The 27,793-nt window shown below is 52.2% G+C and overlaps 1 protein-coding gene across 3 annotated transcripts; it reads right to left on the reverse strand.

Annotated features, from left to right (window-relative positions):
* Window positions 1–379: 379 nt before the first annotated feature.
* Window positions 380–27,356, reverse strand: BAIAP2L2 (BAR/IMD domain containing adaptor protein 2 like 2). 3 transcript variants are annotated; one of them, XM_059936945.1, is made up of 14 exons: window positions 27,134–27,356; window positions 25,950–26,025; window positions 25,123–25,209; window positions 24,574–24,635; window positions 16,090–16,161; window positions 15,749–15,865; window positions 14,756–14,902; window positions 5,258–5,410; window positions 4,801–4,939; window positions 4,411–4,633; window positions 2,132–2,290; window positions 1,587–1,794; window positions 1,062–1,105; window positions 380–767 (listed from the first exon to the last, which is right to left on the reverse strand). In XM_059936945.1, the coding sequence occupies exons 1-14, from the start codon at window positions 27,182–27,184 to the stop codon at window positions 629–631; spliced, it is 1,677 nt and encodes a 558-aa protein (XP_059792928.1). In that variant the 5' UTR covers window positions 27,185–27,356; the 3' UTR covers window positions 380–628. The 3 variants fall into 3 exon arrangements, with proteins under 3 accessions (XP_059792928.1, XP_059792931.1, XP_059792930.1); XM_059936947.1 differs by having other exon boundaries at window positions 674–861; window positions 27,134–27,354; XM_059936948.1 differs by lacking the exons at window positions 25,950–26,025; window positions 27,134–27,356 and having other exon boundaries at window positions 15,749–15,860; window positions 25,123–25,147.
* Between the last annotated feature and the right edge of the window lie 437 nt (window positions 27,357–27,793).

The raw sequence follows: 27,793 nt of genomic DNA on the forward strand, positions 1-27,793 counted from the left end.
TCCCCTGGATAAGGCTAATCCAAGCCAGAGCCTGGGACTGAGGGGGTGGGGATGGGCCAGAACAAAGGGTGCTGTGTCCCAGGGCACCGGAAGGTGACTTGCTGATGGTCCCAGGCCTCAGCCACTGCCATCCCTCCGGCTCTAGAGAACCCACAGCAGAAATGAGCCTGGGCCAGAGATGGGGGGATACAGCTTGCAGGAGTTAGGCCAGACCTAAAGACAACTTAAAATGAGGGATGTGAGGGGCTGGGAGTGAGTGAGGCCTCCCAGGGAACTGCCGGTGACATTTAGGACCTTCTGGACTCCCTTCTCCAGTGGGAGGTCTCCATCCCCACCCCGCCCCACCCTGTCCCCCAAGTCAGACTCCACCAGTCCCCTGCCGTGTCTCACTTGCTTTATTTCTCACCGTTTACAAAAGTTAAACAGGGGAGGTGTGTGGGGCAGGGGAGGGGGTGTGCAAGGGGCTCCTCCCCACTGGGACAGAGAAGGGGGAAAGAGGTTGGGGGGCATGAGGCAGGCCCCCAGGGAGAGTCCGGGGCCCCTGGAGGGGAAGAAATGGTTCTGTCCCCCACTTCCGGCTGCTTTATTTTGAAGTCCCCAGACCCCAGGCCAGTGCCTTTGGAACTGCTCAGGCTGGGGGGTGGTCTGGGGAAGGGCAGCTGCCCCCGGTACCAGGGCCCCGGCTCCTTGGATCCACTGCTGCTGCTTCTGCTGCCGCCAGCTCTGGGCAGCCCCTGGGCAGGTGTCGGGGGGACGACCTCAGACCCCTGGTGGAGGAAGGCACCTCAGCGGATGAGGGGCGCTGAGCGGTCATTGGTGACGGTGGGACGCAGCTTTACGGTGGCAAAGGGGTTTGTGCCCCTATTGGGGGAGAGGAAGGGGTGAGAGGGGCCCAGGTCCCCAGCTGGCTGTGGATCCAGGGAAGGCAGCTGGGCATCTGAGCCAGGTGTTCCCCCCACCTCCTGTCCCTGTCGGGTCACCTCCACTCACGCCCACCTTTGTCTCCCCTCCACAGCCCTCTGCTGAGCCCGGCCCCCTCTGACCCTCACTCAAGGACTCACCGAGGGAAGAGCTCTGGGGGTTGCTGCTCCCAGGACATGAGTTTCTGCAGTGAGGTGGGGGGGAGGGCCAGGTTTGGGGGGGAAGGAACAAGCGAGCCCCCGCCCCTCCCACTCCCCAATCCAGCGGGGCAGAGGACTGGACCAGAGGCCCCTGCAGCGCCAGGCTTCTGGGAAATGAGGTCCAGCGTTCCAAAACCCAAAATGCTGTGGGTTTCAGACTTGAGGAGCCTCTGGGCCAAAGTGCCATCTCCCAGGGCTAACACCGCCCCCAGGGGAGGCCTTTTCCAGTGCTCCCAGCAGGAGCCCGGGGCTCCCATCCACTAGAGGAATGCATTCCCCCCACCCTCCACCCCAGACTCAGAAGCCCATCCCACCCCTCCCTGCACAGATGGGCAGACTGAGGCTGGAGTGAGAGGGTCCCCTGCCAGACAGCCAATGGCAGGGCAGGGAGGGTTACCTGGTCTCCAGTCTTCCTGCCCACTGGACCACCCCAGGGTTGAGGGCAGACTGGGAGAGGGGGCTCACCTTGATGTCACTGGCCGCCCCCATGCTGCCCATGCTACTTCGGCGGCTGCCAGGCAAGGGTGTAGGTGCGGGGCTGGGGGTGCGGCTCGGGACCCGGCTTGGGGTTCGGGAGCGGGACTGGCCATCCCAGTAGTCTGAGGAAGCTGCGGAGTTGCCTGGCCGGTCCAGGAGGTCATCAAGGCTGTGGCTGCCCCGGAGTGGGTAGGACCTGAGCCCAGAGAAAGGAGGGACGGGAAGGGGGTCAGGGGTCAGGCCCTGCTGCAACCCCCACCCCCCACCCTATCTGCTGGGCTCCTGAGCATCCTACATCCTCCTCCCTTGCCCCTGGGTGAAAGGAGACTGTTGGCTTGAAGGCAGTCCTGAGAGGAGGCAGAGGGATGGACACAATGACCTTCACATGTAGAGAGATGGGGGTGCCCTTTCTCCAGGAGCTGAAGGAGGTTGGGTTAACTCAGGACTGCAGCTCAGAGATGCCCTTCCTGGTGGGTGGGGCCACCCCCCCACTGGAGTCCCCGCCCCTGCCCCATCTCTGACCACAGCGGTACCTGGAAGGCAGCTCATTCATAGGGCTCATGGGGTTCACGGACGTCACTGGGTTCAAGGGGTTCGTGGGATTCACGGAGGTCACGGGATTCAAGGGGTTCACGGGATTTATGGGCAGCTCCTCCAAAGGCTTCACATAGGCCTCGGGGAACCAGCCGCTCCTGTGGGGTGGAAGCAAAAGGCCCGACAATGGTGGTCAAAATACCATTTCTAAGAGGAGCAGACGATTACTGGGCACTGCTGTGTGCCAGGCCTGGCTCTAGGAGTAACTCATTTCATCCTTTGAAGGAGGTCTTTCACGACATTCAAAGCCACCCATCCAGCCTCATGTCCCACCAGGGGCTGGGGCGCCTTAGAGAGGAGGAACTGGAGATCCGAGAAGGAAAGCATTGTATCCAAGGACATGTGGTGACCAGCTTCATTCCCTACTTGCTGAGTACCCACCACACGAGGGCCCACGGAGAGCCAGATGCAGTCCCTGTTCCCCAGGGGCTCCCAGCCAGCCTGGGGGGGAGACAGACCCGCACATGATTACAAGGGTGAGGCAAAGGGGACCGGTGGGGGGAACCAAAGGCAGCTGTAGGGGCCCAGAGGAAGGGGAACCAGAGCCGGGGGTGCCTGGCGACCAACCCTCCACCCTAGGCCCCCTGGTCCCGGTGACCCCAGGCACCCTGCTCTTGGAGTCTTTGTCTGGCTGGAGGCTCATTACTGCATCTTCAGAGCAGCCAGGGTTGAGGGAGAGGCACTATGATCAATGTTCCTGAGCCTTTTCAGACTCCACGGAACCCATCAGATTCTTGCAGAACATCTGGGAAAGTGTTCCCCAAACAGCCGCCTTAGATCCCCAAACCCGATCAATAACATTCTCACCTATAGGTAACTGGAAGCTATTTCAAGTCAAACTGACAGAATAAAACCATTTCAGAACGTTTTACTTCTGTTTTCACCATAAAGTGCCTACTGATGAAACTTGCCATTGTTTTCCCTAACCTGAGTCACAGAAAGAATAACGATGTCCCAGGAACGCGGTTTGAGAGCTCAGATCTAGGCGGTTTTATAATCAGGTCCCCAGGAGGTTTGCTACACACCTGTTTTGGGGACTTTCAGGGCAGCACCCTGCTGCCCTCTGACGCGGGTCTGCAAAGCAGGTGTTTTTTCCACTACTCGTGTTCTTAGTCGCGTCTCTACCCACCGGCTCATCTTTCCATTCCTGATCCATGCAGTCGCCTGCCATCCACCCATCTATCTACACGTCATCCCATCCGTGCATCACCCATCCATGATCCATGTGGGCAACCACCCAAGGACCACCAATCCACTAACCCATCCATCAGCACTTGCCCACCTGCCCGCCTCTCTATCAACCCACTCACACACCTCTCCAATCACCCATTAGTCTATACACGCACCCCGCATCCGTGCATCCTCCCATGCCCCCTTCCATCTACCCATGTGCTCACACCATTACGCCCTCACCCATCCTCCACCTGTCCATCTACTAATCACATGACCATCCTGGCAAGCACCCTCACATGCACCTGCTGACTCCCCTGTCGAACGCTCCATTCATTCATCCCCTCTTCTTGTCCTCATTCATTCCTCTCTCCTTAGCCTGAGTGGGCGTGGGCACCACACAGTCTCTTGCCCATAAAGCCCTGTGGTGGGCATTGCCCGGCTCCAGCAAGCTCCCACCTTCCCCTTTTTCTCTGGTAGAAAGAGTGATCCCTGCTTTCCTCCAGGCTTACCGCGACTGCAGTGTACTCCCTCGCCTCCCCCTTCTACTCATGGTGTCAAAAGCAGCCCCAGTTTATGTTCTTTAAGGATTTCCACTGCGCCTGACTGCAAGGAGGTGAGCACACTCAGCTTGCAAGGTCCCAGCACCGCCCCTGCGCCTGGCCCCGCTCCCTGTCCTTTCCCTCCGTCAGAGGAAACTCTGGCGGACTCTCTCAGGGTAGAAGGCAAGCTGCCCCCTCTCTCAGTGTAAAGCGCACAGCAGGTGCTCAAGCAATAGGGTTTCTGTATTGTTCCCACTTGTGAGAGAACCTTCCCATTCCCCATCCTCTACCACCCTCTCAAGGGCCACCACCCTGAACTTGATAAAGAGACTCTTCCTACCCTCGTTGAATGGATGAGGAAACTGGGGTGGGACGAGGAGGGGATGGGGGATGGGTTGTTCGAAGGCCCAGGGACAGCCTCCAACCTGGAAGACTCAGTCGCAGCTGAAGCCCAGGCTTTCCGGTCCTCCTTCCAACCCACCCTGCGCCCCGAGGCTCCTACTCACGTGGATGAGCCCTCCAGCTTGCCATAGAGCCAGCCGTTCTGGGCCTCCGGCACCAGCACCTCCACAACGTCTCCGGCCGAGAAACGCAGCAGCGTGTGGTTGGCGCCCTCCGAGTGGGAGACCAGGGCGCGAACTCGCCGGGCGCCGCCGCCGCCCCTGCAGCCCGGGCGCTCGCCGAAAGAGTTGGAGCGCGAGCGCTCGGTGCTGCTGCTGTAGAGCGAGGCTGCCGAGGGGCAGGAGAGCGCCGCGGCACGTGGGTGGGAAGTTCTCCCTGGCGTCTACCCTCGATCCCTCCTGCTGCAGCGCAATCTCGGTTCCTCTTCCCGGCCCCGGGTCCCCAACCTGGGTACCTGGCCCTCCCTCTGCGCTCCGGGGGCCGGGGGTACTCACAGGCGGACGGCGTCCGGGGCAGGGACCGGCGGTCTGGCTCCAGCTGGGACGCGGATCTCGCCTCAATGGGCTCCGGGCCGTGGGAGCCGGAGCCGTGCCGGCTGCGTGGGGAGCCGAACTCTCCCAGAGGCCTCTGGGGCTGCGAGGGGAGACGGGCAGGGGAGGGTGGGGCGGGGAGGGGCGGGGCCGCGGCGCCCTAGTCCAGCCCCCACCCCCAGTCCCAGGCCTCGGCGTAGGGGTTCTCTGGCCTGCGGCCGAGCAGCCACGGGGGTGCCGAGGTCGCGCCGGGGCGAAAGGGCCGGCCGAGGGGCGCTTCGTAGAATGGGACCCTCGGGGGGAGGAGGCTCCAGGCGGAGGGCCTCAGGCCCCAGGGCCCCGCGGAGGGTGCCGGGGGCGGCGGGGGCGCGAACGGCGGCGGGGGCGCGAATGGCGGCGGCGGGGGCGCCCAGGGCCTCACCATGTCCAGGCGGGTGGGCGTCAGGCGGCCCGAGGGGTAGGGCGGCCCCAGCACGGGGCCCAGCAGGCCCGGGGAGTGGGCACGCGACGGATTGCGGCTGGCCTCCGACTGCTCCTTCCACAGTAGCACGCGGTTCTGGAGCATCCCGCGGGCCTGGCCGGGTTGGGACACGGGGGTCAGCGAGATCCAAGCAGACCCCAGAATCCCGGGGACTCAAAAGTGGCACCCTAGACCCGGGAACTCGGGCCCTGCAAGCTGAAGATGACCGGACTTTCCAGCTGGAAGGAACCAAAGATCGCTGTGGTCACTTTGGGTTCACCCGCTGGCCAGCCCTCCCGGTCTTTTGTCAAAGGCCCCTCACTTTTCCTGGAGGAGTTTCCCCTGACCCGTCTCTCAGTCTTGTGCTTTGACGGCGGCTCTCCCACTGTCTGATGCGGGGGTACGGGTGCAGTCCAGGCTTGGCTACAGAGATGGAGTCAGGTATGTGCACCTACCCAAAAACTGTTACCAAAGAACCCAGTCCCAGAACTTACCCTGGAATAATCTGGAAAAATATATTCTCTCACCTCACGGGGTTTGCTAAATGGATAGAGTGAAGCCGGCACAGGACAATTCAACTAAGCAACAGACAGTGGCAAATTTCTGATGACATCTTGTGTGCTCCTGGATCCAACTGTACTTGAAACCCTTGAACTTCCCAGTGACTAAAATAATAAACACCTTTTCTGTTTAAGCCAGTTTGAGTAGTTTTCTAAAAGAAGGCTTCCAAATAGTTTTTCCAGTCTATGCCTTTAGTCTACGTAAGCATCCCTTTTCTAGTATCCCCAATACATGGGCATCTAACTCTGCCTGAATACCTTCAAGGACAGGAAACTCAGCCACTGCCAGCATAGTCCGTAACAACTTAGGGTGGGAAGGTTTTAAATGTTAGACCTGCTGTGTGTGTTAATCATGTTTTTAATTTTCTGTATTTTATGATGCTTTGACATCGTGGGGCCTTGTTAATCTGAAAAGACTGCACCTCACAGGGCTAGATAATTCCTAGAGATAGTAAACAGTTTGCTTGGAGCACACTTTTCATATGCAAACCAACCAACCCAAAACCCATTTTCCCAATCACCTCCTTCTAATTCACACACCAAACCAAAGTTTCCCCTGCCCTAAATCACCCAAGCCAGGTACCAGATAATTAGAATAACCCCTATAGCCCAGAGCCCACTGAAATTACTCAAACCATCCAATCCTAAACTTACTTAAACTTGCTTACCCTTCTTTGCCCATCCCTTCCCATGGAAACCATAACAAAGGTTCTGGGCCATGCTTTCCCCTGGCTCCTTCTGCCTCTTGACCAACCCCCAGTACTACTCCCATGTGGCCCTGCGTAGTGTGTCACGACCCTTTCTCTTGGGAAGTGTGATGTGTAATAAAACTTTTCAGTGGCATTGACCTCTCTGTGTTGTCACTCAGGTCATCCCTGGTACAATCAAAGCACTCTGCTCTCCAGTTACCAGTGTCTCTCCATTTTCTACTCCAATACTCGCTCCCTCGAGGCCAAGTTCAGGATTGTCACCTTAGGAATAATAAAAGCTTCCCTTTGCTGAGCATTTACTCTGTGCCAGGCCCAGTGTTAAAGACTTTACCTCCATTATCCTATTCGATTCTGCCAGTAGCCCTGCGAGGTAGGTGCCATTATTATCTCCATTTTATAGAAGAAGATGCTGAGGGTCAGAGCAGTTAATGACTGGCTCGAGGTCTCTCATCCAGTAAGCAATGGAGTGGCCTGTACTCGTCTGTCTTGAGGAAGCTTCCTGTGACTACATTTCCAAGATTTTTCGCTTCAGTCTGGCCCAGCTGCTGAAAATTTGATCTCAGGCAGCAAAACAGAAAGGCTCAGCGCCTCAAGTCACAGGAGCAACTAGTCCAGTTAGTGGCTAGGTGGCCGCCCCCTCTGTTGCCTTGCATAGTTAATTAGCAAAACAGCACAAAGACAAAACTCCAAAGGCCTTTGTGCGCTTGTTTCAGAGGCAGTAAGCAAAGTGAGACCATTAAGTTTTGCTTATCGTATTTAAAAAAGGGTTTTTGTCCAATCTGAAAGTGCCTGCCAGGGTGCTAGGGGGTTCTCGGAGTAATGGTCTCAGCACCGAGTCCTGGCCTGGACGGCACTCAACTTCACTGGCTCCCCTCAGCCCTGCCTTTAGGCAGTTTAGCCAGTGGTTGGGAAGAAACATAGAGGAGACCATGGGAGAATGTTAAAAATATTTACAGAGTGGAAAAGCCATTCTGGGACTTCCCTGGTGGCACAGTGGTTAAGAATCCGCCTGCCAATGCAGGGGACACGGGTTTGATCCCTGGTCCGGGAAGATCCCACATGCCGTGGAGCAACTAAGCCTGTGCACCACAACTACTGAGCCTGCGCTCTAGAGCCCGTGAGCCACAACTACTGAGCCTGCGTGCCGTAACTATTGAAGCCCGTGCGCCTAGAGCCCATGCTCTGCAACAAGAGAAGCCACTGCAACGAGAAGCCCGCGCACCGCAACGAAGAGTAGCCTCCACTCGCCGCAACTAGAGAAAGCCCGCGTGCAGCAATGAAGACCCAACGCAGCCAAAAATAAAATAAAAATTAAAAAATTAAATTAATCATGTAAGAAAAATATTAAAAGAAAGAAAAGCCATTCTAAGTATGATACAAACCCCCTAAACTATAAAAGACTGATAAATTTGACTAAATAAAAATAATTTTTTTACCATGGCAAAACTCACAATAAGCAAAATCAAATGATAAAGGACAAACTGGGAAAATAATTTGCAACTCATCACTATGAAAGGGCTAATTTCAGTAACATATAAAGGGCTCCTACAAATTCATAAGAAAAATGGAGGAAAAGATACTGACCTGTCACAGTAAAGAAAATCAAATGGCTCTGAAACATGAAAAGATGTCAATCTCACTTATAAGACAAGCATAACAAGTGTAGAACTACACTGAGATACCATTTTTATCTTTTTGATTACCAAAAATCAAAAAGTTTGCTCGCATACCGTTGTCAAGGAAACAGGGAATCTCCGCCACTGCTGGTGGAAGTGTAAATTGGTACAGCCAATGCTTATATTCCTGGACTCACCAATCCCATTTCTAGGCATTTATCCTAGAGATGTACTTACACAACTGCAATAAACCCAGAGAAGCTGACGATGAGGTAGAAAGGCGTGTTATTGACTAGACTTGGACTAAGCAAGGACCGATTATTGGAGACAGATGAGAAAGACACCTTACTGTACTCAGGCACTTAAGAGTTCTTTAAATCTTGTGCATTCTGCGTATAGATATACTTAACAGGTAAATATTTATGCTTCACTGTCTTAGGAGTTAGATCTTGTATGTCCTAAAGCCCAGCTGGGTCAGACAACATGCTACCTATTCCCCTGTACCTAGGGGAAGTCTGGTTCATTCAATCCACAGCTCCCTCCTGAGGGGGCGATCACTCAGCAGGAGGCAGCCAATGGAGGAGTCAGCTCTCCTCTTAATGTTGGAGGTTAACTGTTCAAGACACAGGCGGAAGGAGTTTCCTTCCAAAGAAGATGTACACATGGCCAGTGAGTACAGGAAAAGATACTCAGTATCGTCAGCCATCAGGGAAATGCAAATCAAAACCATAATGAGATACCACTCCACACTCACTAGGATGGCTATAATCAAAAGGACAGACAGTCACAAGTATTGGCAAGGATGTGGAGAAATTGGAAACCTCATAAACTGGTAGTGGGAATGTAAAATGGTGAAAGAGTGTGGAAGTTCCTCAAACAGTTAAACATAGAGTTACCATACAATCCAGCAATTCCACTCCTATATACCCATGAGAAATGAAAACACACGTCCATGGAAAAGCTTTTACGTGGATATCCATAGCAGCACCATTCATAATAGCCAAACAGTAGAAACAAGCCAGATGTCCATCAACCGATGAATGGGTAAGTAAATGTGGCATATCCCGATGATGGAATCCTATTTGGCAATAAAAAGGAATGGTGTATGGATACATGCTCCAACACTGATGAACTTGAACAACATGATGTTCAGTGAAAGAAACCAGTCACAAAGGACCACATATTGTATGATTCCTTTCATATGAAATTACCAGAAGAGGCAAATCTATAGAGACAGAAAGTAGATTAGTGGTGGCTTAGGGCCAGGGGGAATGGGAGGATCAAGGAATGACCGCTAAGGAGTACTGATTTTTTTTTTTTTTTTTTAGCAGTAATGAAATGTTCTAAACTTGACTTGAGGCAATGGATGCACAACTCTGTGAATATACTACACCGCTTTTTAAAAAATATTTATTTATTTTGGCTGTGCCGGGTCTTAGTTGCAGCATGTGGGATCTTTTAGTTGCAGCATGCATGTGGGATCTAGTTCCCCAATCAGGAAGTGAACGTGGGCCCCCTGCATTGGGAGAATGGAGTCTTACCCACCGGACCACCACGGAAGTTCCTATACTACGCCATTGAATTGCACACTTTAAATGGGTGAATTTCATGGTGTGTGAATTATATCTCAATATAACTGTTTAAAGGAAGATAAAGCAGCTCCTCCCTGAAGGATCACTCAGTGGGGGTGGGGTAGGGTGGGAGAAGGCCGAGCCCTGAGCCCGGGGCTGGGTGCGGTGGTGAGAGTGGGAGAATGTCAGCCGAGGCTGGGATCAGTCACTGGATCCAGCCACGTCTCCCACCTCTGCTCAGCACCAGACGGTCCCTGGGATCAGAAACAGAGACTCAGGGAGGACCTGGCAAGGTAAGGACCCCGCGGCGGGGAGGCGGGAGTCGGCTGCTGGCTGGTGGGGGCAGCTGACAGCAAGCACTCGGGCCTCCTGAATGGGAGCCTTTGTTTTCATCTTTGGAGGGGAGAGAGCAGGGGCAGGAGGACCTAATCCCACTGGGCTCTTGCATATGCCAGGCTCCACCATCGCACCAACCTTCTGCAGGGGCGATTATTTCCCTCCTTTTCCAGATAAGAAAATGAGACTCAGAAATGAAATCACTTGCCAGAATTTGCAGCCAGGGCACAGTATGTGGGAAACTGAACAAGAATGCAAAGAAATGGATATAGAAACTAAACAAGACTACAAAGAAATAGAAAGTAATGGAAAGAGCAATGAGGCTGGGGGAGGGGCAGAGGAGCCCATGTTCGTGGCATCAGGAAAGAGAGGCTGGCTGGCTGGGTGGGTCTCTCTCAGATACCAAATAGAACCAGAGCCTGATATGTCATCTGGGCTCAAAGACTATGTGTTGAATAAGTGAATGAATGAACAAATGACATTGGAAAAATGCAAGGATTTTTAGGGAATGATGGAAGGATGGTTTCCCAACAGCCCTGGCCCCTCCCCTCCTGCAGATTCCATCATCCCCCTCCCCAGAGGGGTCAACAGCTGGGCCAGGCCAGGGAGGTGGGCAAGTCCACATGCAAGAAGGGTGATTGGGAGGCTTTGGCCCCTGTTGGACTTTCAAAGAAGGCAGGACAGAACTTTGACCACCAGTGGGCTGGCAGGGACCTGAGGATCTGCAAGTGAGAGGCCAGGCAACAGGGCTCAGGGGCCTGAGCAGTGCAGTCACAGAGCATCTTGGGTAGGGCAACATCAAGTGTCCCTCCTGAGTGTGGTCTGAGAGGGGCTGCTGGCTTTCCTGAGTTCCAGGCATCCATAGGCTTGGGCAGCTGCTAGCCCATAAGGTACTTCTTTGTAACTTAGAAACATGTTCTGTCTGGATGGACAGAGCCTGGTGGGTACACATTTGGTAAGAGAATGGCCTCTTTTTTTTTAAATTTTCTTGATAAATTTTAAAAAATTGAAGTATAGTTAATTTACAATGTTGTGTTAGCAAAGTGATTCACACACACACACACACACACACACACACACACACACACACATATATATACATTCTTTTTCAGATTCTTTTCCATTATAGGTTATTACAAGATATTGAGTATAGTTCCCTGTGCTATACATTAGGTTCTTGTTGTTTACCTTTTTTATATATATAATGGTGTGCGTATGTTAATCCCAAACTCCTAATTTATCTCTCCCCCCACCCTCTGCTATCGCCTTTGGTAACCATAAGTTTGTTTCTATGTCTGTGAGTCTATTTCTGTTTTGTAAATAAGTTCATTTGTATCATTTTTTAGATTCCACATATATGATATGACATATATCATATCATATATCATATGACATGTATATGTGGAATCTAAAAAATGATACAAACGAACATATGATATTTGTCTTTGACTTACTTCACTTAATATAATAATCTCTAGGTCCATCCATGTCGCTGCAAATGGCATTATTTCATTTTTTATGGCTGAGTAATATTCCATTGTGTGTGTGTGTGTGTGTGTGTGTGTGTGTGTATCACATCTTCTTTAGAGGATGGCTTCTTTAGAGGATGGCAAAGGTAATGATGCTCCTTTCTTCAGGCAAACACAGTCTGCACCAGTATGTTCAGCTTGGAGAGCAGAGCATAGCTCTACTCTCAGCCAGGCTTCCTTGTGCAGTACACAACCTGCACAACCTTCCCTAGCAGCCATGTCTGCTGTGGCTCTTCACATGAGAGGCTTATCCCTCTCCCTGAGGCTGAGTGACAGATGATGTTTGCAAAAGGAAAACCTGGGGCAGAGTGCGGTCCCACTGGGTAGAGATTGCTCCATTCTCCTGTCCCCCCCACATTTGCCAGCACCACTTCCTGAGCCCTTGCAGTTCAACTCAACCCAGAGTGGGAACAGGACCATGAGGAGGCAAAGGAAAGAAACAAGGCACCTAAGAGGACCCAGTGGTCAGCGAGGAGAACACAGCAAACCACCCCGGCAGCTGAGAGGAGGGAGTGACAAGCTTAACAAGGACTTGATAAGGGTACTTACTGCAAAACAAAGACCTTCTTACCCAGACAAAGCATGATGTTAAGATTTAAAATTGAACAGATGAACTAAAGAGAGGACAGTCCGGGGTGGGATAGGGCGGGTGGGAGGGAGACGCAAGAGGGAGGAGATATGGGGATATATGTATATGTATAGCTGATTCACTTTGTTATAAAGCAGAAACTAACACACCACTGTAAAGCAATTATGCTCCAATAAAGATGTTAAAAAAAAAGAGAGAGGACAGTCCTGTTGAGAACAGAATCAGTCGCCTGCAGATCAAGGAGGAGAAATATCTCAAAATACAGAGCAAGAAGAAATGAAATAGACATAGTGGGGGAGAAGATGGTCATAGATGTGGAGGCTCAAATGATTGGAGTTCCAGAAAGAGAAAAGGTAATGATGGCAGAGAGATAATAATTAAAGAAACAGAAGAGGAAATAGCTCCCCAGACCTGAAGAAAGACTTGAGCCTGCAGGCTGAAGGGCCACCGACAGGCACTCATCTAGGTGGTACCTGGACAAGTTCCCGAGTCGCAAGGACACAAAGAAAATCTCCAAGCATCCATAGAGAAAGAGCCTGTTACTTAAAAGGGAAAGGAGACAGACCAGCACCTGACTTAGCATCTACAACACCGAGCACTAGAAAACAGGGGCAAATCATCTTGGACCATGAGAAAAAAAAGGCTGCAGCTCCTTCAACCAGCCAATATGCCCTCACCAGCAGGGTAAAAGTGAGACATTTGCAGAGATGCAAGGATTCCGACAGTGTATATGCAGAAAATACTCATGCAAGTTCTCCAGCCATGCCAATTAATCAAAACAGAAACCTCAAGACAGTGGGAGGTGAAAAGGATTGAAAACAGTGGTAAGCATTGTATGTGATCCTATGTGTGGTGAAATGTTAGTGGACGATGGTGGTGCACTGGCAATGGTAATACATGTAATCTAAGTACAGATTCTTGAAATAGAAGGGCCACGCTGCAAAGAAATGACTAGTGAGGGTCTGGAACTAAAAGTCCTGAAGTTTCTTGGCAAAACCAAGAGGTGGTGGTTTGGGAGGATGAGAAGAAGAGTAAAGACTTTACAAGCCTCATCTTAGAGCACCAGGGAGGGCAGGAAAATCCTTCTCAAGGTCTCCTCTTATGGGGTGAGGGGAGCAAAGGACCAAGTAGTGTGTGTGTGTCGGGGGCATTATTTTTTGAAAAACATAATAGACAAATATATATGATTATGAGGGTCACAGAGTGAGGTCATCATGAGCAGAGATGAAAAGAACAATAGGCTTTCCAAAATAATAAAGGGGAGAGGGATGTGGAATTAAATAAATTAAATGAATCTCAGCTAAAATTGTGGTAGGGGCAGGCCTGTAGGGGGAGCTCACATACCCTGCTATGTAGCCTCAATTATTCCAAGCAGGAAGAGAAGCAAGCCTACATCTCCCACAGGAAGTTGTTGCCTACTTTGTTATCCAGCAGCAGCAGAAAACTTCTCCCCCAACCCCCACCCCTGTGACAGCCCAGCCAATCAGACTGTAGCAGCCCAACCAATGAGAAACCTCCATACTTTGGACTCCCAGCTTCCTCCAATGGACTCTTTGGTTATTACAGCCCCTCCCAACTCCTCTCTTTTCCCCATAAAAGCAAGCTGTCAGTCTCTGTTCTCTGGGTTTGCGCGTGGTCTGCCATACGTCGCATAACGTGAATTGCAGTTCCTCTGACTATTCCTGAATAAACTTGCTTTTGCTGGTAAAATAACTGGCTATTATATTATTAAAGTTGACAGAGGAATGTATATTTTATCAAACTGACGAGAACAAGAATGGGAGAAAAAGAGGAAACGATAAAGTAAATACAGTTAACTCAAGTTATCCAGAAAGAATAGAGCAGGTATATCAGTTGTTAGGTTAAACGGGAATGAACTGAATTCTTCTATTGGAAGACATAGACGGTCAGACTGGTCAAAAGTCAAAACTGAGCTATAGCTTTGTAACATAAAACAAAGATAAGAAAAGAGAAAGTAGGAAGGGCAATATTAATGTCAAAGTGGAATTAAAAGTATCAGACTGGATTATGAGATATATACATACATGACAATATTTACAGAGAAGGTATAATAGTCAAGTCATAAACCCCACAGCACTAAACAACATGGCAGCTAAATGCAGAAAGCAAAATCCACCAGAAATACAATGGTCTGGCAGATCAGACAAAGCAAGACCATAGAAGATTTAAATATCATGATAAAATTAATAGACAGTAATTGAATAAACCTATGAGTTAATGATTTTGTGAATAGTGAGTGTATGTAAACAGGAATGAAAAAAGTAAATGGTCCATACATGAATGAATAAATGCAGGAATTAGTTAGTGAATGTGAGAATTTTTAAAAATCATGACTATAAATGAATGAGTATGTGATGATACGAATAAAGAAATAGATGGAGAGAGTAAATAAGTAAAATAAATATCTACAGGGTGGAAGGAAAGAAGGGAATGGGGAGGAAGGGAGGGGAATTCCCACGCACAGCCAGCTCACAGAGAGCACAGCCCCCAGAAGGCTTCATTTAGCTGTCCCCCAGCCCCAGCTCACCCGGCCAAAAAACTGCAGGAAGGTATTGGAAAGCAGCAGGTGCTTCTCAGCCAGGAAGCGGTAGCGCCGCTTCTCTTCCAGTTCAGCTGCCCGCTGACTCTCAGACACGAAGGCCTGCATCTGCGCGTGCAGCCGGTTCACGCTCTCCTGGGGGAAAAGGGGATTCTGGCTGGAGGCAGGGGGTGTGTCCCTCATCCCACTCCCGCGAGTGCCAGCTGTCTGAAGCCTCTCTCTCCTTCCTGAACCAGCCACCTCCTCCTGGAAGCCTCCCCTGAGCACCCAGCCTGCCCTCGCTTCCGGGCCTGCCCTCCCATGTGTATCCTCATCCTCATGAGCCTGGGTTCTGCCTGCCCTCTGGCCCGGGCACTTCTCCCAGGTAGGACTGGTGTCTGAGCCATCCTTCTGTCTGTCCCCAGTGCCAGGCACAGCGCCAAGCACAGAAGTGAGGCCTAAGAGAGTTGGTTTAATGAAAATGCAAATTAATTGATTAGTAACCCCCTACTTGGGAGCGAAGATTCCAAAGAGGAGAGATATGAGCTTATTAAAGGAGCCAGAAGAGCGGGCAGGAAAGGAGATAGAGGTCTTGGAGACAGAGGCCAAGGATGGGGCCCTGAGCTCAGGAGGAGGGGCTGGCCTTAGCCAGGGGGCAGGAGGGAGGGAGAGGGTGGCGGGGCTGCTGGTGGATTCTGCCTTTGCTACCTTGATCAGGAGCAGCGTGACTGAGGGCCTCAGGTTTTCTCAATGAAGTAGGAGAAGGCAAGGAGGCCAGGGGAATGTGGGGAGGGCCAGGCAGTGACAAGACAAGGAGCGGCGCTGAGGGTGTCCCTGAGACAGTGATGCCCACACGCCAGGGCCTGGCTGACCTCTCCAGCTACGCTTGCCACCCAGGGTGGGGCAAGACACGCTCCTGGAGTTGGGCCGGTGCTGGGTGGGAGAGCCCCAACGGGTGTTGGGGGTCCCCTCGGAGCCCGGTGTTGTCCCCAGCCCCTGCACCTTCATCTCCCGCGCATTCTTGTCCCTCTTGCGCTCCATACGCCACAGCTGGGACATGCACTTCTCCAGGTTGGCGGCTCGGTGGCGGTACTCCATCTCGTAGTGCTGGCGGCTGTCCTTGGATGGGGTGGAGAGAGGAGGGAGACCCCCGTGTCAAAGAGCTCAAGGCACCTGGCTTATGGGCCAGAGTACTGGACAGGGGCAGGGGGCTCAGCTGGGAACATGTATAACCTGGGGCCAGTCAATGCCCAGCGCTGGCCTCAGTGTGCCCATCCCTCAAAAGGGGAGAGACGGTCCTGCTGGTGATGGGCTGGGGGGCCAGGATGCGTGGCCAGACTCACTTTGATGAACTGCATGTCCAGCTTGGTGTTCTTCTCCATGTGCTGCAGCAGGTCTCCATGGAATGTCTGCACCTGTGTGGAGTGCAGGGTGGGGGTGATCAGGGCGGCCCTATCATCCCCAAGCCCCAGCGTTCCTTGCACTGCTCACTCCAATACATTGCCCACTGCATTCCTAACACACCAGGCACCTCGCCAATCATCAGAGAAGTGGGTAAAACAAGAGCACCTATCTGGAGGGAGGATTAAATGGTTAAACATACAACACATTTAGTGCAGTCCCTGGCTTGAAACACATCCTCCATAAATGTGTCGACGTCTTCCGGTTCTTAGTCTCAGTCTGTGCCTTGATTATGCCTGGAATTTCCTACCAATCTTCAAATACCAGCTTCACTGCCCCCTCTGCTGGGAGGCCCTCCTGACTCCTCAGGCAGAATTCATCACTCTCTCATTTTGTTTCTGGCATGTGTACAACTTGTTTGTTCATTGTTCGCTCCTCCAGCCATAAGATGGAATTTCTTGCCAGGCCCCTGGTCATAGCCCGTTTGTATGGGCAGCATGAACCAGGTCTGTCCCATCTCTGTGTCCCCGGCACTGTGGGCTGGGCCTGGCCCAGCGAAAGAGCTCACAACTGTTGAGGGCTTTACTGGGGTGGCAGGTTCCCGGGACAGGTGAGAAGGAGGTGGCTGACCACCTGGGTGACCAGGAGGACCAGGACGGCTATTGGGCTCAGGCTCAGAAAAGCTTCGTTCTAGCAGTTTTGGTTCTGCCTCCAATTTGCCCTGTAACTTTGGATGAGTTGCTGCCCCTCCCTGGGCCTCAGTTTCCCCATCTGTAATGGGAAAGTTTTGCCCAGATGGTCCCTAAGGTCCAGCCCTAGAACCCAATGAGCTTGATTCTGTGGGCCTCGGTGGTCAGCTGGCACGTTCCCCTGTGTCCCCCATCAGTGCTCCCTGGGTCACTCCGTGTTGTTAGGACATCAGACCTAAATCCTTCCATCTGTATTCTTTGCAAAGAGGAGCATCTCCCATCCTGCTGCCGCCTCTGGGGACACTTCCAACTCTGCTCAGCCTTCTCTGTCTGCCTGGCCTTTCCCCTCAGGAGTCCCTGCTCAAGAACCCTGGGTGGGGGACTTCCCTGGCAGTCTAGTTGTTAAGACTTCGCCTTCCAATGCAGGGCGTGCAGGTTTCGATCCCTGGTCGGGGAGCTAAGATCTCACATGCCTCGCGGCCAAAAAACCAAAACATAAAACAGAAGCAATATTGCAACAAATTCAATAAAGACTTTAAAAACAAAAAAAAGAACCCTGGGTGGATCCTGCCTCCTGCCACGGGGGTCCCCAAGCTGTGCTGTGGGAGCTCTGTCCCTCAGGAAAAGGAATGCTGGTCATCAGGAAAGACCAGTAAATTATAAAAGTTCTCAGTTTTTCTTCCACAGTTGTTTCTGAAACCTTGCTAACTGCTGGTCTATAAGGGAGCTTGGGTGTGGCCCCCTCAGGACTAGCCGGGCCTTAAACCCCTAAGTGTGACTGCCAGTGTGTGTTTTTGGTTGGGGGGGGCACGGGATCAGTGTTACAAGCCTCTCTGAGTCCCTATTTCTGCCCCATGGGGGCCCTTTTCTGCTGGATCCAGGCAGTAAGGAAGTGAGCCTTCCTGACCTATACCTGCGGGACCTCCCAGTTCAAGGTTCTGCTCCAACACAAGACATATGTTCCTGAAAACTGCCACATCCTGCCAAATCGCCCAATATAAACAACAGGGCTTATGGAAGATGCAGGGTTGGGGCTGATGCTCAAAACCCAGGCAACTTGGCAACCAGAGCACTAATAGAGACGGTGAATGGTACCTGGAGAGATGAACTTGAACCACGCCTAAGGCCATGGAAAATATTAAAAATGCACAAAACCAATAGAATGGACACACTGGCAACACCTGAATTACTGCAGAGCTGGCATGCTGAGGTGATGCAGGAGGAGGTGGGGCTGTCGTGATGGTGGAAATGGGAGGCTGCGACACCCGCCCCCAGCTGAGAGACCTGGGAGGCTGGGAGTGCTTGTCCTTCCCAGGGAGGCCTGGGTGCAGGAGCTCTTTTAAAATGTTCTTAAAATACAGCCTGAAGGGCTATTGCTGTCAGTGCAGCAGACAAGTTGGGGGCTTTACCCTTCTTCCTAATTCCTAATTTTCCCCTCCCCTTGCCTAGGAAACATCACTTATGAACAAGCCACCTTCCACGTCATAGGATACAGCTCCTGCTGCTTCTAGTCACGTAGGGACTAAGTCACGCCACGGAAACATGCATTAGAGCGGGACAGGTGGATTATAATTCTTCTCATTACCAGAGCTTGGCTGTGATCGCCAACAGCATAGAGGACACAGACCCAGGATGCCCCAATCAGACGGGGCCCAGGTATCAGTGGGTTAATGGAAAGTCGTTGTCAAGCTCCCAAAGAAATGGATCTAATAAGATGTTGATACTTGAAGAGAACTTTGAACTCTTGCTGTGGGGGAACCACAGGACTGCCTATAATTAGCCAGTGGCTTCTGAAACAAGGAAGTCACCAAACCCAGGGCAGGCTGAGGAGTTCCCAGCAAGTCGGAACAGAGGCTGCCGTGCCCTGCTCCCCTCCCCCTGGGACACGCTCCATTAGCGGGGTCCTGTGAGCCCCTCAGTACAGAAGCTGAGAGCAGACCCACTGCTGAGAACATGCACGGTAAGTTCTATGTATTGAGTTATTCCAGTAACTCGAGAAATCCTTTTGCTTTTGATACAGGAAAATCCCTTTGAAAGGATTGTCTCTGTGGGCTGCCCCCAGCTCCTTTCTTCCCATTTGCTCTTGAACACCCTCCATCAGGCTCCTGCCCCACCACGCCAGCAAGAGTGTTGTTCTCAAAATCACCAAGATGGCACCTCGCTAAGCCCCATGATCAATTCTCAGGACTCACCCAACTTGCCCCTTCATCATCATTGGACACAGTTGGCTACTCACTCCTCCTGAGACAAGTTCCTCCCTCAGCTTCCAGCCCACCACCCTCTCCTTGTTTTCCTCACATGCCCCGGCTGCCTCTTCTCTGTCCTTTGCTCAGTCCCCCTCATCTCCCTGGTCCCCGAAGGTTGAGTTGCCCCGGGGCTCAGCCGTGGGCCTCTTCCCTTCTCTATCTACACCACTCCCTTGGTGAGCTCATGCAGTCCACTGGCTGAGGCCTCCCAGATGTATGTCCCAGCCCAGATCCTCCCCCAAACTCCAGTCTCATCCATACGACAATATGGGCTACATTCAGCCAAGAGGAAGAGACAAATATTGAAGATAGGCTATGAAGGTCTAACACACAGATAATAAGGGTCCCTGAAGAAGAAACACAGAGAAAGAGAACAAAAAAAAAGTCTAAAAATTGTAATTCAAGACAAGTTTCCTGAAATTAAAAAAAAAAGAAAGATTTCAAACTACATATTGAAAGAGTACACCACATAACTAAGAATATTGTCCCAGACTGATCAATATCAAGGCATAGTCTGGAAAAGTTACTAGATTTAAGAAAAAGAAAAAAATTGGGCACCTAAGGCAAAAAAAGCAAGTGATTTACAATGTAAGAAATAGATTATCAGACTTTTCAACAGCAACATTCAAGATGAAAGAAAAAGAAAGAGAAAGAAGGAAGGAAGGAAGGGAGGAAGGAATGAAATGTGAGCCAAGGATTTTATATCCAGCAAATCTGACTTTCAAATATAAGGAGAACAAGCTGTTACCTTGGTGTCAGAACTCAGAGAACATTGTTCACACGAGCCCTTCCTGTGGGGACAATCAGAACAAGGCCAAAATGACGAGCAAGACATGGACATGGGGTTTGAGATGAACATTAAATATGTAGTTACTTGTAAACAAAGATCAATGAGGGTGAAAGGGGAGCAAGCAAGGTGCAGCAGCTCTGGGTCCTGACAGTGTAGACAAAGCGCAGCTGCAGATACTGAGTTTTTCACACATTGAAGATTTGTGGCAACTTTACATCGAGCAAGTCTATCGGTGCCATTTTTCCAACAGCATTTGCTTACTTTGTGTCTGTGTCACATTTTAGTAATTCTCTCAGTAGCTCAGACTTTTTTATTATTGTCATAATCTGTTATGGTGATCTGTGATCAGTGATCTTTGATGTTACTATTGCAAAAAATTACGACTTGCTGAAGGCTTATATGATGGTCAGCATTTTTTGGCAATAAAGTACTTTTAAATTAAGGTATGAACATTGTTTGTTTTTTTTTTTGACATAATGTTATTGTACACTTAATAGACTACAGTATAGTGTAGACATAACTTATATACACAGGGAAACCAAAAAATTTGTGTGACTCTCTTTATTGTGATATTTGCTTTTTTGCGGTGGTCTGGAACAGAACCCACAATATCTCCAAAGCACGCCTGTATTTTGAAAGTGAGGAGAGGCTGGGGAGAGCAAACATAAAACAGATTTTAACAGTTTTCAGAAATCATATTGGTGGTGGTAGAATTACTATCATTATTCAGAGACTGTTGTGTATATGTAACATGAGATAAAGCAAACGGTAACTATGGGATATTCTTATTCTTTCATTCTCTGTATCCTTAAGAATCAGGACTTTTTTTTTTTTTTTTTTGGGCTGTGCCGCACAGCTTGCAGGATCTTAGTTCCCTGACCAGGGATTGAACCCGCACCCTTGGCAGTGAAAGCATGGAGTCCTAACAATTGGACCACCAGGGAATCCCCAAGAATCAGGATTCTCGATGTGGAACAAAAGAGATACTGATGGAATAGGGAAGAGGTTAAGTAAAAATCTAGTGCTGAATCTGAATTGGAAGTATCAGTATGAATTTATGAAGTGTTCTATCTTTAACTATATATATTGTCACGTATGTATGTGTATATATATGTTTGTACAAATGTATGTACGTATCTATGTATATATGTATGTATCTAGGCATCTATCTATGTATCTAGGCATATGTAGCATATCTATTATATGCACATATGTATGTATGTATGTCTGTATAGCACTGGCCACTGAAAAAGCCTAGGAGCAATGATCAACCCAATGGACACCCCTAGTGCCCAGATTATGGTCTTGAAATACCACTTTCCACTAAAAGCAAAAAATAAACACAGGGCTTCATGGAGAGATGGCTGATTCTATGTGCAGGGCAGCAAAGTACCAGATGAGGGCAGAACTTCTTGTCAGGCTGGATAGCAAGGAGGCTGTCCGAACCATGAGAGTTATGCCAAAGGACTCGTGTGCCAGACTAAAGAGGCTTCTGCTGGTCAAAGAGGGGACATTTTCAACTTCAGTGAAATAATGATTGCAAAGGAGTAAAACACCACAAATATGTTTAGATCTATGATACTGACTAGATACTAAAAAATATGATACTAAAAGATATTATAATGATGGTACTAGTAAAAAAATAAAGCTAACCGGTCACCTTCAGAGGATGACAGGGAGCAAATTCATGATCTTGAAAGCAGACAAGGCGGGAATAAGCCTTTATCCTGTCTTTCCCATAAGAAGCGTGCCACTGGGTAAAAAATAGCACATAAGAAGAAACGTCTCTTTAGAGAAATATTCCAGTTCATAAGTGAAAGAGCAGCAGAATAGCAGCATCTTGTAACTCCCACGTATGAGTGGGTGTGGACACACAGCCTCCATTGCTGTTATTGTCACAAGGTGGCAGGAGCCACATGCCTCCTAATGGAAGAAGCCAGCACCCACTCTAGTCTTGCCAAACGGATAGCACCTGAGTCTGATCAAGCTTCTGGGTCCAGAGGACAGAGGAACAAGCTGAGCTGCATGAGGAGTGTTTGGAAAACCAACAAGTCAAAAGGTTCCAGACCCTTCAACAGATAAATGGTAAGGAAAAGAAAGGGATGGAGGGGGAGCCAGTAGATTAAAAGAGACTCAAGGACATATTTTAAAAAAGAGAGAGCAAGACAAGTTCTAGCATCCAGGGACATACAATTGGGTGATCAATTACGAAGAAACACAAGGCAGTGTCGGACCAGCAGTCACTTTTGGAGGAAGAGGGGGTCTGCGATTTGATGGGGGCATGTAGAAAGGCTCCAGGAAAGGCTGGCAAAGTTCCTGACCCGGGTGGGAGTTTCAAAGGTGGTTTGCCTTATAATGATTCATTAAGCTCGAATTTGTTCAGTGACACTTTCTATGCCTGTATTTTAGTTTACAATAAAAAAGGTTTGGTTTTTGAAAACCAAACTTGAGTCAGATCCGGTCATTCCTTTGCTCAATACACTCAGAGGCATGGCCAGAGTTCCGACAATGCCCACAAGGCCAGACCCCTTTAGCAGCTGGTCATTTCCACGCTGGCCTTCGCTGCCCCCACTCCGGCCACATGGGCCTCCTCAAGCCTTCCCATGTGCTGATCCATCTGCCCAGAACACTCTTCCTGCAGGTGTCTCCCACTCACTCCCCACCTCCATCAGGCCTCTTCTCAATGTCACCTTTCTAGTGCTGTTCATCTTGAGCATCTGTTAAAAATTGCATCCCTCCAATACTTTCTACCCCACTTCCCTGGTCTATTTTTCTCCATAGCTTATTTTGCATCCAACCCATCACATCTGTACTCACTTACTTGTCCTGGGTTTTGTCTGGTGCCCCCTTGGGGAGAGCAGGGGGTTTTGTCTGCTGTATCCCCAGTGCCCATAGCAGTACCTGGCACAGGGCAGTAAATAGTTGTCGAATGAATGAGCCCAAGGGGTAGGTGGCCTCTGGTGTGTTCGGCCCAGTATGGCTCTGGCCAAGGGCCCTGCCCTGTTGTCACAGCCAAGACACTGGTACCCAAAGAGGGCAGCTCTCCTTACAGAGCAGGCCTGGGTGACACTCGTCCGCGTCCAGCCCAGGTGTGCCACAGGTGACATGGAGAGCCATCAAACACAAGGACAGGAAGTTGCAGGCTGCCAGCGTGACCCATGCTCTGTAACTCCCCGCCCAAGCCCCAGGAGGTGGCACGGGCTTAGCACTAAGCCTCAAAGTGCCTGGGAGCGGGACCCAGGGTCCTGGTTTTATCGAGTGTAGCGGATGCACGTTTTCTGCTGGTGAATTTGTTCCCCATTTCAACATGGTTACCAAACTGATGAGTATTTTATGGTGTCCCCAAAGAGTATCCAGACCTCCAGTGGTTTCCCACACACACGTTTGAGAACCGTGCACTTCCACGATTAGTTGAAATTTCCTTCCGAACTTTCCAAGGTTCCTCACACCCGGCCCCGCCCACCTTTCCCTGTCTGCCTGCCTCGCATCCCCGGCTCGCTTCTGCCCGATGCCACGCTCTGCGCACGCTCAGCCCACGGCAACCTCTGGAAGGCCCTCTCTTCTCCTCTCCCTCTGGCCCAGCCCTGCTCCCTTTTCAAAGCTTATTCTTTCCTTCCCAGTCAGTGAAGCCCTGCTTGGTGCCAGGTCCCTGTCCCAGGCCCTGGAGTTACAGAGAAGACCACGTCCCAGCCCTGGCACAGCTTCCAGTCTTGGCAGGGATAGAGACGGGGGTAAATTCTGCTTCTAATGATCATAGCTAAGGTACATAGAAGGCTACAGGTGCCAAGGTCAATAGTTTATACTTATTAATACAATTAATGCTCACAAGAATCCTACAAGGCAGTTATTATGATTATCTCCATTTCACAGACAGATACACTGAGGCATAGGGGTTAAGTAGCTTGTCCAAGGTCACAAAGCCAGTAACTGGTGGAGCTGGGCTTTGAACCCAGGTGCTCTGGCTGCAGAGCTGGTTTTCTTCACCACTACTTGCTAAGAATGGATAGAAGCATCTGTTGAAGTCCAGAGGGAGGAGAGACTGAACTTGCCCAGGAGTCAGGGGAGGCTTCCTGGAGGAGGGGGCGACTGTGCTGGCCAGCAGGGGTGGGGGTGGGTGGGTCCTAGGCTGAGAGAACAGCGTGACAGCAGCCCACGGTGGGGACGCCAGGCGTGTCTGCAGAGGGCAGCTCTTCCGGCTGGCTGGGCTGTGACTGGGGGTGCCAGGGAGGCTGCTGGCTCAGCAGGACCTGGAACCCCTTAGCGAGGGGCTGGGTTTAGTTCTGCAGGTGGCAGGGCCGTGGGAGGGTTTTCTCCTAGGTGTGTGAGGTCAGATCACTGGCTGCTCCCTGGGGAGGCAGTTAGGGGCAGGGCCTGATGCACGTGGGTGACGGTCCTTTTGCTTCCTGGCTCCTCCACTCACTCTGGAATCTTGGGCGAGTGGCTAGATCCCTGAGACTCAATTTCCTCCTCTGTCAAATAGAGATAGAAATGGCACCTGCCTCCCAGATTGCTGGAGCTTGAACAGGATGTGCAGGTAAATGTGCCCAGCAGAGCCGGGCCCTGGCAGGTGCCCAAAAGGGCAGCCGCTGTTGTCATGTCACCAAAGTCCTCTCTGAGGAAGGGTGTGGAGCCCCTTGTCCCCCATAGAATGCAGCCCACTCTCCCAAGTGACCCCTCCAGGCTGTGGGGTCTGGGACTCACCACCACCTCCAGGTCAGAGTTCAAGTGCCGCTGGGTGTCGGACATCTGCACCAAGATCTCACCTGGAGGCACGGAGAGCAGCAGCTTCAGTGCGGGGACCTACCCTGCCCACCCTCTTCCCACCAGAAGCTGCCAGAAGGGCCTGCCCAAGGCTGGATTTGGGGACCAAAGTCCAGGGACTCCCCATATGACTCAGGGCCTCTGGCAGCACCTGTCCTAGCCCCGGCAAAGTCCTACAGGGAGGGGAGCGGAGGGGCCCTGGCTCCAGAACAAGAGTCTGGGCTCTGGGCCTTGGGCTGCAAGACCTGTGTCTTTGGGGGGAACTTCCTGGAAGGGCCAGACTGTAAAAGGAACCCTCTCTGGGACCTGAGAATGGGGGGTCAAGGCCGGTCCCGGGCCTGAGGGGAGGCACCAGGGAGGCAGGCAGAGGGGGGTCTGGAGCCTGGAACACAGGAGGAGGCCGGGGTGGGGGGGAGGGGGGCTAGGAGGAGTGTCCCCCAGGCCTAAGAAGATGAGTGGGGGAGATGGAGGGGAAGAGGCGTGCCTCACCCAGAATCTGCGAGGTGGAACTCTGCAGGGCCTGCTCCCCGATCTTCTGGATGGCGTTGAAGTACACTTCTGCCGCCTCAGACAGAGCTGCGTGGAGAGAGGGATGCGTCCAGCCCCAGACCCTTCCTCCATGTGCCCCTCCCCACTTCTGGAGGCCTCTCCTTCTGGCAGGAGAGAGTGTGGAGGGGATGCCTCGGGCTCTGGCGTAGGTGTGTGTGAGAGGGACGGGGTGCCCTGGGCGGCGTGTGTGGAGAGGTGGCATTGGCCAGAGGAGGGGGGGTGGAGGAGGGGGGGGTGAAAAAGCAGGGAATGGGCTCTACCTGCGGGGCAGGGCGCAGGGCAGCTGCCCCCAGCGCAGGGCCTCGGCCTGTGTCTGTCTGGGAGGGGGCGGGGTGCAGGCATCTGTGTGTGCCCGGGAGGGCGTGGGCGGGTGTGTTGTGAGGCACGAAGTGGGGCTGGGGGTGGCATGGGCTCAGGTCACTGCTGTGAGGACTCTGAAGTCCTAAAGGGTGGGGAGGGATTGGGTGACACTCAGCTCTGGGTGTGTCCCTGGCTTGTCCATCCGGCAGGTGGCCCACAACCCTCTGCTGATTAGCTCTGCGGGTGCGGCAGGTGCTGGGGAACGGGGGAGATGGGAGCTGTTTGCACAGGCACTGAGCGAGTGGCGAGGTCTGGCTGTAGGTGGCTGGAAGGGGGGCTGGTCAGGGTGCCAGGCTGGGGGTGCAGAGGTGGCCTGGGTATGGCAGTGGGCTCAGTGGCAGCATCAGGGTGACATAGAGAAGTGTGCGTAGTTGGGGTTTTGAGAGACTGCAGGGCCTGGCACTCACCGTGGAAGGCCCGGAGGTAGTTGTTCCCCAGGTACACCAGGTTCTCCAGGGCGGGGTTGAACTGCTCCATAATGCTCTGGAGTCCAAGGGTGGTGGGAGGGAGGGTGGAGATGGGGAGAGGAAGACGGAATGATGGGCCTCAGGATCAGGGCACCCCCAACCCCAGTGAGAAGCCTGACTCGGGGGAGCCCACCTAGAAACCTGGAGTCACCCAGAATTCTGGCTCTCGGCTGCAAGGAACTCAGAGGCCAGGATCCAGGCCGGGGTCCCCTTGGCCGGCTCCAGATCACCACCTGCCCAGCGGGAACTTGCGCCTGGAAGGTTCTCCTCCCACTGGCTGAAGCCTGTGGTCTGTCACAGCGCCCAGCTGGGCGTGGCTCAACGCTGCCTTGAGTTCAGCCACCTCAGGGGCAAGGGCAGACCTTGCCCTGCTCAAAGAAGAGCCCCTGGGGAGCAAGACTGTGGCCGGGTCCCTTGGGCCGCCGCAGGCCATGGCCAGCTGGAGAGCACCCTGGGTAGAGGACCTAGACTTGGGTCTTGATTCAAATCTCAGCAGCCCCTCTTCTTCCCTTGGTGACTTTGAACTAGCTGTTTAGCCTCTCTGGCCTCAGTTTTCTTATCTATCAAATGGGGTGATTATTTTCTACCCCAAAGATAGGGTGTTGTGAGGTTTACATGTTGCAAGGGTCCTGCACACAGGAGGTGCTCAATAAATGTCTATGGAGACTGCAGCAACCCCCTGGAGTCGAGTAGGAAGTTTCAGTGAGGGGCTCAGAAACCAGAGAGAGCCAGAGAGACAGAGACAGGGAGACACAGAGAGAAAGAGACAAAGAGAGACTCCCCTACCCTGGGACGGCCAGGTGGCTCTTCGGGCGGGCCCCCTGCTCCCAGCTAAGGCCACCCTGGGCCCTGTCCTGCTTCATCCAGTGTTTGGGAGTCTGTCTCAGCAGTCCTGTCACTCACTGGATGAACCCGTGCTCTGGGAGCCTCAGGTTGGGGCTGGAGTGGCCGACTGCCCCCAGGGACCCCCACCCCCATGCCCACTGCTTAGCCCAGCCTGGTTCTGGGCCTTCTTTCATGGAACAAGCTGCTGCTATGCTCACTCTCTGTCCTCCAGAGCTGGCTGACCTTCGAGCCCTGGGAGAGGGGGCGGCAGCCGGGGCCTGGGCCACGCACACACTCACCTTGTAGATGGCCATGGTGGACCTGTAGAGCTGGTCCATCTCGGGGGCCATGGAGTGGGTGCACCCGGGCACTGAGTAGAAGGCTGGTGGCACTAGCAGGGCTGGGAGCACTGGGGGTCGGTGCCCTCCAATGCCCACTGCTCAGCGGGCTGTGAAGGAGGCTGCAGAGTGGGACCCGGAGATGGAGGGCTGGCCAAGGAGGAGGTGGCAGCTTAATTATTCACCAGCCAGGGATGTCAGAATGCGATCTGGGGCGTAACCAGACCCGGCGGGGAAGGCATTCTGTGACGCGGGCGGGTTCGTGTGACCTGCCCTTCAATTATTTACCCCTCTGAGCCGCGGACTGGTGGGCACGCACGGATGGCCACTCTCCTGGGTCACCTCCTCTTCAAGGAAGAGCCTCTCCCAGGCCAGCAGGGACCCCTAGCTCTGGGGGACCCCCGCCCTCCCACCTACCTACACTGGGCAGTGCCCACCCTATTGGGCTCGAGCTGTGCAGTGACCACCCCCGGACCCTCCCTGGCAGTCCGTCCCTGCAGGCGGAAGGCACCCACGGCTCGTCACTGTTCTCAGGCCCCCTCTCTGCCCTGAGCCCCTCAGACCTGCAGCCCAGGGGCTGAGGCTCCTACGCCCGCTGTCCCCCCCCCAGAGACGAGACAG

The sequence above is a fragment of the Balaenoptera ricei genome, chromosome 10 (assembly GCF_028023285.1).
Source record: "Balaenoptera ricei isolate mBalRic1 chromosome 10, mBalRic1.hap2, whole genome shotgun sequence".
In the NCBI taxonomy this organism is placed as follows: domain Eukaryota; kingdom Metazoa; phylum Chordata; class Mammalia; order Artiodactyla; family Balaenopteridae; genus Balaenoptera; species Balaenoptera ricei.

What these genes read in the sequence shown, in the direction of transcription:
- BAIAP2L2 (XM_059936945.1), bottom strand. Translation starts at nt 27,184, where the DNA reads ATGGCCCCCGAGATGGACCAGCTCTACAGGTCCACCATGGCCATCTAC. An exon ending in CGCCCACCCGCCTGGACATG is followed by an intron (nt 4,940 to 5,257) that starts GTGAGGCCCTGG and finishes CTCCCCTCGCAG; the next exon opens with CCCCAGAGGCCTCTGGGAGA. An exon ending in GCCCCGGACGCCGTCCGCCT is followed by an intron (nt 4,634 to 4,800) that starts GTGAGTACCCCC and finishes GCCCCTCGGCAG; the next exon opens with CCTCGCTCTACAGCAGCAGC.